Source organism: Eubalaena glacialis, chromosome 6 (genome assembly GCF_028564815.1).
Source record: "Eubalaena glacialis isolate mEubGla1 chromosome 6, mEubGla1.1.hap2.+ XY, whole genome shotgun sequence".
NCBI lineage: Eukaryota > Metazoa > Chordata > Mammalia > Artiodactyla > Balaenidae > Eubalaena > Eubalaena glacialis.
The window spans coordinates 3,583,357-3,596,101 of NC_083721.1; the positions used below are offsets into that span (position 1 = coordinate 3,583,357).

The 12,745-nt window shown below is 55.3% G+C and overlaps 1 protein-coding gene across 4 annotated transcripts in view; it reads right to left on the reverse strand.

Moving 5' to 3' along the window:
* Positions 1 to 12,745, reverse strand: part of ABCG1 (ATP binding cassette subfamily G member 1) — a 66,765-nt gene that overhangs the window by 13,937 nt on the left and 40,083 nt on the right. For all 4 annotated transcript variants that reach the window (XM_061192844.1, XM_061192843.1, XM_061192842.1 and 1 more), the window contains exons 3-4: positions 4,248 to 4,365; positions 2,245 to 2,377 (exon numbers count right to left, since the gene is read on the reverse strand). In XM_061192844.1, coding sequence (XP_061048827.1) covers positions 2,245 to 2,377; positions 4,248 to 4,365 — 251 coding nt within the window. The remainder of the gene's footprint in view (positions 1 to 2,244; positions 2,378 to 4,247; positions 4,366 to 12,745) is intronic.

Consider the following 12,745-nt stretch of genomic DNA (forward strand, 5'->3'; position numbering starts at 1 on the left):
GTCAGCGACCACAGGCCCAGTGCCCCAGAGGCTGAGCCGCCAGATGACAGAGGAAATCCTCAGAGGTCTGGGCTTCCAAGCTTCCTTGGTTAACTAAGGTAGGTCCAGGAGAGCAGTGATGCCTGGGATGCATCCTGTTACCTCAGGGGATTCTCTGCTGTGCCCCGAGGGAAGTTAGATGTGGGCAATTGAGAGATGAGGAATCCCCAGGCATCGAGGGCTTGAAGCCGACTGGTGCACATTCAGGAATTTCACAAGCCACCTGTTAAACCGCTGATAGCTTATAATTATCCATAGCGGAGTACTTATGCCACAGAAATTGGCAAGTGGTACATATAAGAACTCCAGTTTTGTTGTTGCTGTTGTTTTGTTTTGTTTTGTTTGAGATCCTGCCTGCTAGCACACCATGACCCTGCTTGGTGAAACCCTGAGTAACCATCACCATGCCCAGCATCAGCCTTGGTTCTTCTCTGCCAACGCCTGTGACCTTGGGAAGCAAGGACCTTGGCTTCCTCATCAGAACAGTGGTGAGGTCAGAACCTGCCCACCCGGTGAGCGAGTAAGGTTGTCCCGAGGCTCCCTGAGAGACTAAGATGCAGGGGCGAGGGGCCAAAGGGCCATGGTCCCAGAGTCAGATATGGCCAGCCGCCAGCCATGTGACACCAAGTGTCACATCTTGGCTTGCCTGGTGGTGGCGGGTCAGAAGCAGCACATGGAAATGTACCCCCAATGGCTGGTGGCCAATATCATCCCTACACGTGGCACAGGACGCTGCAGAGTGAAAGGTACCCTTTCTCTCATTAACTCAGGTTAACCGTATTTATCAAAGGAATCGTGAAATTCTCAAAATCAAAATCTAATTGATTTTAACTCTGAAAAATAAATGGATTTCACAGCAGAGCCTGGTGACAGGTTGGGGGAGGATGGAGGTGACAGCAGGAGTCACCAATCCTGTTTGCAAAAGAAAGCAGTGATTGAGCTGGAAATCAAGGTGAAGTTTCTCAAACAAGTAACCAAGGACTTCATGTAGTAACTCTGACAAGCCAAACTCTGGTCATCCCAGATGAAGGTGAAGTAGCGATTAAGGAATCCACAGGGTCGGTAGAAACCTTGTATTTCCTAACTTTACCAACCTATTTTCAAACATCTCCTGAGCTCCCTGTGCCCCCATCAGTATGCCCACTTGGAGGCCAGAGAAGCTACGTGGTCAGGGTGCCCGGTGCTCATGGCTGCTGGGGGAGCCCGTTAGAGGGCAGATCACGTACCCGACACCTTCCCTGCTTCTCTTTGCTCAGCTAAGGATCTCCTGGAGTTGCCCTTCGGACAAGATGCGACCCCACAGAGAGGAAGCCTTGCCCCATCCGAGTCAAGAGCGCAGGGCAACACTTCGCCCGTAGTAGCCCAAGAGGAATGCCCATCTACTGCCCAAGTACAAGGCAGACCAGCTGGGAAGGTCCCAAACGTGCCAGGAGAGGCCCGGAGGTCAGGCACCGCCTCACGCCGTGGACGAGGCAGCAGAACAGCAGGCAGCCCCGGGCACACACGCTCCGTGACGGACAAGGGCGGCCCCCTGACCTTCCCATCTCCTCTGGCTGGGAGGCTCTCTAGTGGCTCCCGTGGCCCACGGTGGGTCAGTGTGGCCCCTGTCCACCTGGCACTTGGCTGGGTCATGGTCTGTCCAAAGAGCACAGCTGGGCCAGGCCATCCTGGACCACAGTGTACAGGACGCCCGGGCTAACTGCTAAACTCTCGGAGGTGCCCTTCCTCGTGTGCTTTTGCAGGATTACATGTCTGATGACTGTGCCGGGCTGTGAAGGTGAAGGCCTGGGACCCAACCAGTGTGCAGCAAACTCTGGTTTCACCCCCACCTGGTGGGCAGGTGAGTCAGAGGACGAGACCCTCGGGGCCCTAACCCAGGCACCAGACTGCCTGGAACTTGGGCCCAAAGCCACAGAACCCTGATGAGAAGGGAAGAGCCTCAGCTGGGGCACAGGACTGTGGTCACCCTGGAAGCGGTCCCTCACATCAGCCAGGTTAATAACCTTCTCAGAAACCTGACCTCGATTTTGTCACCAAGGGTCTACAGAACCCAGGGCCTTGAGGGGTTGCCTTGGGCAAAGCTGTCCAAATAGCACACCCGGTGCCAGGACTCCGTGTGAGGGAGGGGTGCTGGGCGCCACGCTGTCTCATGCGAGGAGAGATGGGGGCGGCCAGGTGAGGGACTGCAGGCCCCAGGACGCTCACCATCATGGCCTCCTGCACGGTCAGGTGTGGCAGCAGCATGTCGTCCTGCATGATGTAACAGGACACCTTCCGGAAGCAGCGTAGGTCCCGCGGGAGGCCGTTGATGAGGACCTCGCCCTTCATGCCAGTCTCCCTGCAAGGCCAGCAAGAGGACGTGTCAGCCCGATCCCTCCTGCACCTCTTCCTCCTCCTCTTCCAGGGCCTGGGGAGGGGAGAGAGGACGGCCCCCCCCCAGCATCTTCTGACTGGACCAGTAGGGACACCAAGCCAGGCAGGGACGGGAGGCCCAGAACAGCACCAGAACTCAGAGGAGGGAAGCGCACGAAGAAAACACTCAGCGTGGAAAGGGAGAGGCAAGCGTGGGGCCTCTCGGGGATAGCACATTCGTAACAGGCGCCTGTGGACCAAACCAATGGAGATGCACATGGACACTCCTACACGCAGCCACGAGGTCTCACGCACACCTCTGGCTTTGCAGGGTTTTATAAGGTGGGCGTATGAACAATCCTGTGTGTAGCCGAGGCTACACCACCTGCCCCAAAGGCCCCAGAGGCCAAGAATCTTCAGTCTGGGGTGTGGCCACTACATCAGAACCAGTTCCTGGGGGTTGCACGACTATGACGCTGGCTGGGAGGACCACTGCAGGCCCCCTGGGCTCAGGCGGCTCAAAGAGGAGGAGGTCTGTGCCCTGAGCCTCCTCGGCCAAGCGATGGGAAGTTGTTCTCTCTGACCACAGTGGAGGCGGGGCATCCTATGTGTACTGTGGGGACGGAAGGGCATGGCCCCGCCAGCCATGCTCACTCCCTCATCCACAGACCCACTGGGCATCGCTGTGGCCCGATGCTCTTCTGGGTGCATCATCTCAGCCCAGGGACACAGTGGGAGCCATGGGCATCCTACTAAGGATCCCCTTTCTCCAGCCCTACCTCCTCCATGCCATGAAGAACAGAAACACAGAGGGTCTATGGAGACCAGTGCAGTTATATCTGGTCTCCAACTTCCTCCAGCCCACTGCTGTGACCGTGGGCCCTGTGGTGGGTCCCTTCTTTCCTCCAGGGAATGGGTGGGATCAACTGGCTTTCCAGGGATCCAGGCTGGGAGCTCAGTTGTCTCCAGGTTGCCATCTGTGGCTCCAGGACGGCCACGTGCCGCGCAGGCTGGACAGCAGCTGAGGGTGTGGGATGAGCTGAAAAACGGCTGCTCCCACCAAACAGAAGCTACTCTCCCCTCCCGTGTCCCCAGCATGACGCTGGGTGTTGGAAGTTTGGCTCTCACCTTTAGAAGTGAATACAACAGACAGGAATCTGCCATAAGTGAGACTTTTAAAAATCCTAATTTTCATCTTTAAAGACTAATTCAGAAGTCCTAAGGAAGGGGGGGGTGTGGAATTTATCTTTCTTTGCCAGGAAATGAAGTTATTTTTAAAATGTGTTTGCTGAAGTAGCAAATGGAAGCCATGAGATCTGAAGAGAACTGGCTTTAAGAGAGCATTTTGTTAACACTTCTGAAGATTCAGTTTTCAAATCATTCTTACATGAACGTCACCGGACAGGATGTCGAGAGCTGTGGTTTCCAAACGTCGGAGCAGCTAACGTGGCCACAAGCAAGAGTCGCGTGAGCTCTGGGCCCCAGCCTGACGCTGCTGCTTTTCTTCTGAAAATGGCTCATCTTACCTTTGACCTTCATTCATACTTGTCTCAGCGTTCTCCTGCCATCCCCCTCCCCAGCCTGGACCTCTCCATTACTTCCTGTCCCGTAAGGCCCGGCCCTTCTGCCCCAGGACCTCCCTCTCCTGAGCACAGCATCCACCAGGTGACAACCAGCAGGTGCTGCCTTCTGATGCCCCCAAGGCCGGAGCTATGTTTCCTTCACAGATTCCAAAGCCTCTTAATGTGAGACACCCCTCAGGCTTCCCGGGAGCCTGCCCAGAGCCTTAAGAAGTGACGGGATGGAACATTCATACTGCTGGCCCCTGGCTGACCACTGGGCGAGGGTCTGCTCACCTGTATCCGGCCAGGATGTTCATGAACGTGGACTTCCCAGCCCCGGAAGGACCCATGATGGCCACCAGCTCTCCACTGTTGAACTTCCCAGAAATTCCTTTCAGAAGAGTCTTGTATCCTGTGAAAAGCGGATCACATTCATTTTCAAACCAGGACTCACTGGTTTTGCCCCCAGTACCGCAGAGGCAAACACACAGTACACTTGGCTGCAGAACCAAGGCCAAAGGCAAGGTTTTTCACACCATAGTACAGTGGTCCCCAACCTTTTTGGCACCAGGGACTGGTTTCGTGGAAGACAATTTTTCCACGGATGGCGGGGGGGATGGTTTCGGGATGATTCAAACGCATTACATTTATTGTGCACTTTATTTCTGTTATTATTACAGTGTAATATATAACGAAATAATTATACAACTCACCACAATGCAGAATCAGTGGGAGGCCTGAGCTCGTTTTCCTGCAACTAGATGGTCCCATCTGGGGGTGATGGGAGACAGTGACACCCGAAGTGTGTTGCTTATGTTCAGTCTACTCCATAAGATGCAGCTTAATTGTCACTTGCCACTCACTGATAGGGTTTTGATATGAGTCTGCAATCAACTGATTTATTATGGTCTCTGTGCAGTCAAACCTCTCTGCTAATCATAATCTGTATTTGCAGCCACTCCCCAGCGCTAGCATCACCACCTCAGCTCCCCCTCAGATCATCAGGCATTAGATTCTCATAAGGAGCGTGCAACCTAGATCCCTCGCATGCGCAGTTCACAGTAAGGTTTGCACTCCTATGAGAATCTAATGCCGCAGCTGATCTGACAGGAGGCGGAGCTCAGGCGGTAACGCGAGCTACGGGAGCGGCTGTAAATACAGGTGAAGCTTCACTCGCTCCCCCGCTGCTCACCTCCTGCTGTGCGGCCTGGCTGGGGGTCAGGGTTGGGGACCTCTGCCATAGTATTTATGAAAATGCTGAGTTCTGGGCAAGAAAATGGACCTCAGGTCTTTTGGATGCCTCTACCTACTTCCTCGATTGCATGTCATGGGTGTATCAGTGATAAGTACTGGTGCACGTACAATGCTTTAGAGTTTACAAAGCCCTTTCGTGGACATCATCTAGGGTACGAGGACTCCACCATTCTCATTTCAGATTGAGGAACTGGATGTCCAGTGGGCCTGGGCGACTTGTCCAGGACCCCAGAGCCAGTGTGAACAGATCCTAACCCAGGGCTGCACCACCCACCACGATGGTCAACTCATGCCTTTATCAATTAAGTGATTAATTTATTATTTCATGTATGAATGTTCTATTTCTCATCTCTACCGGTATAAATTATTTGTAGAGAATTTATTCACAAATCATTACTTTATAATTAAATGATTCGTATATTAATAATTCATTAAGAATTAAAAGTTTATCATTTTGCAGTTGCATCACATTGCTTTGGACTTTCTGCCAAATCTCCATCTGAGAGCTTTGTGAAAGGAAAAAAAAACTACACATGCCAAACGGAGTCACATTACTTTTTCTCAAGCAGACTGCTCAAATGAGCTACAAAGAATCAAATAGAAGCAGCTGGATTCATCTAAAGACTCCTAATTCAGAAACATTTTTCAGGGACTTCCCTGGCGGTCCAGTGGTTAAGACTCTGCGCTTCCACTGCAGGGGGCACAGGTTCGATGCCTGGTCGGGGAACTAAAATCCCGCATGCTGTGTGGCGCAGTCAATAAAATAAAATAAAAATTAAATTAAAAAAAGAAGAAACACTTCTCAGTCCCTGAGAAACGTTCCAAGGACATACCCTTAAATGATCAGAATCGGGCAAAAGCGGTACTTTGGCTTCCCACGCAGAGCTGAAAGGGGCCTGATGAGGAAAGGGCCTGTGGAGCCCTTGACTGAGCCCTGGTCTTGGGCTCTGCCCCTAGTCGCTCCCTGGACCCCCAAACCTGCTTGTCTACTCGAGCCCCAGCCTGGGTCTGGGGAGTCTCCTCCCAACCGCCTCTCGTCTTTCACAGATGGGACACCCTAAACACCCAGCCTGTCACCAGCTGCCTTCTTGATCTGGATGGCAAGTCCCTGAGGACCTTTTAATCAGGCAGAGAGAAGCGGAAGCAAAAGGCAGGAAGCACGCGGCCCTGCGACCTGACTCGTTACGGGGAGCGGCGGTCACTCCTGGCTGGGGGGGAAGGGGCCGCGAAGCAGACGGACGGGGGCAGGGGGGCCTGGGCGAGCAGCTCAGGACCTCACGTGAGTCAGACTCCTACCCCCGGGACGTGGGTGACGGCAGGTGGGCAAACACACAGCAGGGGAGCCAAAGGAGACCAGGGTTGGGGGCTGGGGACCCTGAAAGATCATGTCTGCCACGTGGTGGACAGATGGAGGGAAGAGCCGGGGGACAGCAGGGCCCCCTCCTCTGCAGGGCCAAGCCCCAGTGTGGGCTCCTCATGGGATGGAGCTCTGCAGAGGGGGGCCAGGTGCTCCGGGCCCCGGGCCCAGGGGACCTGTGTGACATCGCTGAGGGAGCAGTAATGCCGGGCGTCTGCTCATTGCTGGCCTCCTGGGGGTTCAGGCGGCATCGGGGTTACTCCAGAGCAAACCTTCCCTTAGGCTGTTCTACCCCTAGTTCAGAGCCAATCCCCAGCTGGTCCCCTGGCAACCGGGAGCCACCCGGTTAGGGAAACGGATGGCTGAGGTGACCACTGGCCACTTAGAGGCCACGTGCAGCCTGCCCCTGGGTCATGATGCCTGAGGACAGCCTCACCTTGGGGATCTGAGGGGTCCCTTCCCTCCAGCGGGGCCCATGGCTGCTACTCTCACTGTGACCCGTGGTGTTGGGGTCCACACGGGGGCACCGGATAATAACACTGCCAGGGAGCTCCCACAGGCTGTGACACCCACGGCCAGGACGCCAGGAACAGACATGGGTCTGGGAGGTGGGGGAGCGTCAGGCCTTTCAGGGGAAAAGGCAGGCAGACCGGGGTTATAGACCATGGTTTTGTCATTTACAGCCAGCAAACTGGAGTTGGGGGTCTGGCTGTGGACCCCAGAGCTAAAGTGATACGCGTGGAGCCAAGTGAGTTACCAGCCCCCCAGCTCTTGCTCTGGAGGGGCGTGGGTTCCCAGGGGGACGCAGAGCAAGGGGCAGGGAGTATGTGTGACGTGATGCAAGGCCAGCCAGCTGAGAAGCGTCCTCACGTGCAGCCCACCCTCTCGGGCGGTGCTTCTCTAATATCACAAACCTGTTTTTCTTTTAAAACGACAGACTTGCATTTGGGATTGAAGAATCTCTAAAGTGGCACTGGACTCAGAAGTCCAGAAGGCGTCCGTCCACCTGTGTCCTCCCGGACCCACAGAGATGGGACGAGGAGACAGTGTGCGCTCTGAAGCAGGCTGAGGGCCCAGGAGCTGGTCAGGGGCTCTCTCGTTGGAGCTGAGTTTGTGACCACGGGGGCATCCCTGTGTTCACGTAAGGACATCGTCCTTCACTGCAGAGCCTCGCAGCTTGTCCCCTCATAGAAATAGGAAATGGAGATGCTCCGCCCCCCCAGCCCTACATTCCCGCCATAAGCTCTGCTCAGCCCAGTTCTTGGCATAATGGATAAGCCGCCTCCTCTGTGCGCTGCGGGCGCTTGTTCACACGGGTGCTGGTCCTGGGCTGCTCTCCTGGTCCGGACAGTGAGCCCTCGGGATCTAAAGCACGGAAACCTCCTGAGAGGCAGGGCCACGGATGCCCATCAGCTCCACGCAGGGTGCGGGTGTTCCGCCCTTAAAAGGCCAGACCAGAAGGCAGATCCAAACCCAGACCAGGGAGGAGGGGAAAGATGGAGAGAGACAGACAGACAGACAGTGAGATGACAGTGCCCTGGGCCCACCCACCCCAGCGGAGGGAACTCTGCTCAGACACTGGGTCCAGTAGGAGTTTTGCTAGCATCCTCTCAGATGGGGAGGACACCATCTGCAGGGAGAAGACGGGGGCCAATGGCTGGAGTGCCCCCCGAGCCCCCAGCGGCAGGAGCGTTGGGGCAGATGTGTTGTTGGGCCGGAAAGAGGTGCCGCGGGGGCCGCAGTTGGAAACCCAGGTCCCCCGGCACAGAGCCAGGGCCAGCCGGGGCCAGTTTGTCTCACAGCCCCCGATGCTTTACATCTAGGGGATGTTGAGAGGGGTCTTCATGGGGAAGAGGACAAAAGTAAAGTGTGATGTTTGGGTCTGGCTGAAAGACCAGTCACACCCGGACATTTGGAGGAAATACTATTGCTGGAAGGGTGGCTAGAGCAGGTACCCAGCACACGGGAGGACCATGCGTCTGAGGGCAAAGAGAGGCCTGATGCAGAGGAGCAAATGTGGCTGAGAATCCTCGCAGCCCCACTGGCCCTAAGGGCAGCCCAAGGACCACCTCGCCTGGTTCGTCTTTGGTGTTCAAGAATAGTCTGTGAGAAGCAAGATTCGCTTTCCAGAGTTCTGCTTTACAAATGCCCTTGCTAGGCACGGTGTGTTTTGTAAGGGGAGCGACAGACATGCCACAGCATTTCAAACTATCCCACAGATCCACTAAACTTGGAGCTGGTGGACGGGCCGGCCCTGTGCCTTGCCCAGTGGGCATCAGGAAAGAAAACCACGATGGTAAAACCGGTAAAGGCTTTCTCCATAAACCCCGTTAGTGACACGAAAATGAAGCCAACTGGAAGTGACTTGTCCATGATCTAATCCTTTTCAAGGGGAGTTGTGACATGTACAGAAAATCCACACGTCCATTCAGCACCCACCTGGTGGGGCTGTAATTGTCTATAAAGACATGGAGATAAAGATGCTTATTCACAGTTAGCGTTAAGTGAAACTGAAGGGCTTTCTCAGTTATGCCTGCAGTGACTTACTTTTAGAATGTTACCAGTTCGGAAGAAGCCTGTCCAGACATCCTGAGTTTCGAGAATGAAGGAGACATCTGAGCAGGCTACTTCTTCTAAAGGCGACGCCCGCCTGCTAGCGCCAAACCGAGTGCCCGACAGGAGCCCAGCGCCTGATACCTGCCCCCAACGCACACCTCCTTTTGCCTCCCGGCCCTAGCATTGCCCCTAGAGGCCGTGAACACCAGCTCCACGAAGACATGACCAGAACAGCCTTCTGAAGCACCGTGTCCTATGTGTGGAGCGGTGCTTGGCACGTAGTGGTTACTGAGAAAGCGTCCATGACGTTAATAATGAGAAGGTGAACTCTTTGCACAAGTGAATTCAGAGTGACAGCCACCGCCTTGGGCATTGCCGTTTGGTTGTCACTTCTTTCCAAGCCACCCCCAACAGGACCAGACCCCTCTGGCGAATGCTGGGCCAGCAGGAAGCAGCCAGGAGCTCCCAGAGGACCAGCTGTCTGGATGGTCTCTGAGGTCAACTCACGGGGCGGGCACTGCCTTATGGAGGGGCCGTGGTGTCCCTGTGTCTCACATCCTGTAAGTATAAACCCACGCCCAGTCGCCAGTAAACTCTTACGTAACAGCAATCAAAATGTGCACATTCCATCATTTCTGAGTAATCACTTTTGATGCAAATTTTATTGAAGTATAGAATACACAGAGAAAAGTGCACACGTCTTAAGTGTACACACGGCTCAATATACGCCCCCAGAAAGAACCACCCACGGAACCAGCCCCCAGATCAAGAAGCAGGACGCACAGAGCCTCTGGAGGCCCCTCAGGTCCCATGAGTTCAGTGCGTAACTGCTTTTGAATCTTAAATAGAACCCTTAGGGTGTTGATTTTTAATCAGAGGAACACATCTTTCCCAAACAGAGAAAGAAAAAAAGATAATTTCCTCCCTTGGAAATGAAGACACCCCTCCTTTGCTACGGACAAGTCAAGGATAACCCCTTAGATGGGAAACCACTTCCCAGTATCCGGCGGTGAGTGCCTGTTTGCAGGCGTGCGGCCCCTGCCCTGCTCCGGCCAGACAGCAGCTCCTGGGATGAGCTGATTCTTGCCCAGGATGTACGTCAGGAACCAGGGAGAAGCAGAGAGAGCGACTGTCACATTTCCTACGTCAGCTAACGGCGCTTTAAAGAAAAACGGTCCTTGTCAACACCTCCGAGGTTCTGTAAGGTTGGTCGGGTAGGGGGATGGATTTTCTCACTGTAGACACGCGCCCTTGAAGGAGGGGCCGGGGAGCAGCCCCACCCTCGGGAAGCGCCAGCCCTGGGCGCCCTCACTCAAGGTCAGCACAGGCCAGCTTTGAGACATCGTCCTCTCCACGCCCCACAGCAGGCTGAGTCCCGGGTGCCTCTCCATATTGCACAGAGGAGAAACAAGGGCTCAGAGAGGGTTTGTGACCTGCCTGAGGCCACACAGCGAATCAGCAGAGGAGCCAACATTCCAACCACTTCTGCCCGACTCCAGAGTGGCCAGGAGCCTCTGCCAGCCCGGGGAGCAGAGCCGGGGGGCGGTCCAGGCAGCCTCACCCGTCGCTCCTTCCACGTGCAGGCCTGCTCCCAGTGAATCCCGAAGGTCAGCTCAATTCGGGAATGCGCATTTAGTCTGCCATTGCATGAAATATTTAACAGAGGATGGGAAGAAACCACACACCTTCCTTCCCCAAAACATGAGATGCCCTTGGTCACCGAAGGCCGTGGTTGCCACCTGGGTGCCAGCAGGCTCTCCCAGTGGCAAGATGTTCTGAAAGCCAAGCTCCCCAGATCCCTCTGTGCATCCAAAGGGCTCCTGAGTCGTCCAATCGTCCCTCATCTTTCAATTTCTTTTTCATTTTTATGAAATGTCCTCAAGTTTAAAAAAAAAAAAAAGGAAAGAAAGAAAACCAAACGCTTCTTGCCAGGATGTGGGAAGCTTCTTTTGCCGGAGCGGGGGACTCAAGCCCCGCTTCTATTAAGGACCCTCACTGCATGTCCAGTCTCCAGCCCAGGTGGACGCTCCCTGTGGTTGCTTCTCATGAACCCCTCTCGCCTTCACAGTCAGGAGCGGGGTTGGCGGGGGCCACATACTGATTCATGAAGAAGGTACAGAGCAGAAGTGTTGCCGGCAACTTGGGGCCTGTTGCCTGAACCCCTCGGGAACCATTAGGCCCCCGACCCCATTACCTGCAGAAAATAATAAGTGGCTTGTCCGTCAGACCCCAGCCAGTGGCCTGCTCACTCAGGTTTCATTTTAACAAGCTGCGGTCTTTGTAACAAGGGGCAGCTCTTCTAGGGAGATGCCGGGGTCGGTCAGTCTGTTTCCGAGCCACACTGCACAGAGGCCTGTGGTCTGACCGCGCAGCGGGGCCGGGCCGGCCCGTGGGCACCCTCCCAGGCAGGCTATCGGAAGGTCCAGTGCCACAGCGGCAGCTCTGCCCTTGGGACCCTCGGCGGTGTCGGGGGGATAAGTGTGCCACAAAAATATTGGACATAAACCACAGGGACCACAGCCAGCGCGTGTGCAGCTCACAGAGGTGACTGGGCCACACATAGCATTCCTCCTCTGAGCCTCATGGCAAAGAGGTGAGTTTCATCACAGAGGAGGGTCCCCAGTGGGCAGAGAAGCCGGCCTGCAGGGGAGAGGGGGAAGGAGCCTCCCAGATTCCCCTCCCATCCCCACCTGGTCCCCTCTCATCCACCCCCAGGGTCTCCACACCCATCAGCCAGGCTCCGAGACAGAGTTTCAGATCCCGCTGGTTCGTACCCTCAATGGGAGACCCCCTCTCACACAGGGGAGGATAAAGCACACACCGAACCTCCCCCTCTAACCCCACTCCCATCTGTGCACATCCAGGAGGTCAGTTTTCCAAATAAAAAAACAGATCACTGTCATCACTGACCACCTGACCACCAGGGACCTCCGAAACCCCTACGGATGCCTCCTTGTCGAGACTCCCTGCAGCTACAGGGAGGCCCCTAAGCTACCGGGGCGGCTGGGGGTGCCCCGCGCCGTCTGAAGACGGTGGTCGGGGATTCCGTGTTGGAAGGGGAGGGGGCAGGAGGACACTGGTGAGGAGCCAGCAGCCCACGTCGAATCGAGGGATGCCGGCCTCTGGGTGCTTTCCCCGTTCCTGGGATGTCTTTCCGTTTTTTCTTTCTGCTGATGGATATTTTCCTGCCATCAGCTCCTTGGCTTCCTGGCAGAAGCGGGGCTGGGGAGGGGGAGGGGTGGGCACAGGAGACCCCCGTCCTGCCTTCTGCAGCCACCTCTGGTGTCACCAGTCAGGTGGGTGGGTGGGTTCAGATCCAGGTCTCTAATTGTCCAGGATTCCACGCACGCATATCCACACTCCTGCCTCCTTGCAAATAGCGAGCTTTTAGATATTTGAGCAAGCTCTTTTTAAATGTCTCAACTCTAAAAGGACCACAGCAAAATCATTCAGAGGGAACAGGGGGAGGGGAGAATATGTGACTTTCAGTCACCTCCCGGTTTCAACACAGTTCATGTGTCATCCAGGGACAAGACCCTGGCTGGTCAAGTGCTGACAACTCACATCTCAGGCCCTTCAGGAGGAGTCTGGTCCCAGCTCGGCCACCATCGAGCTATGGGACTCG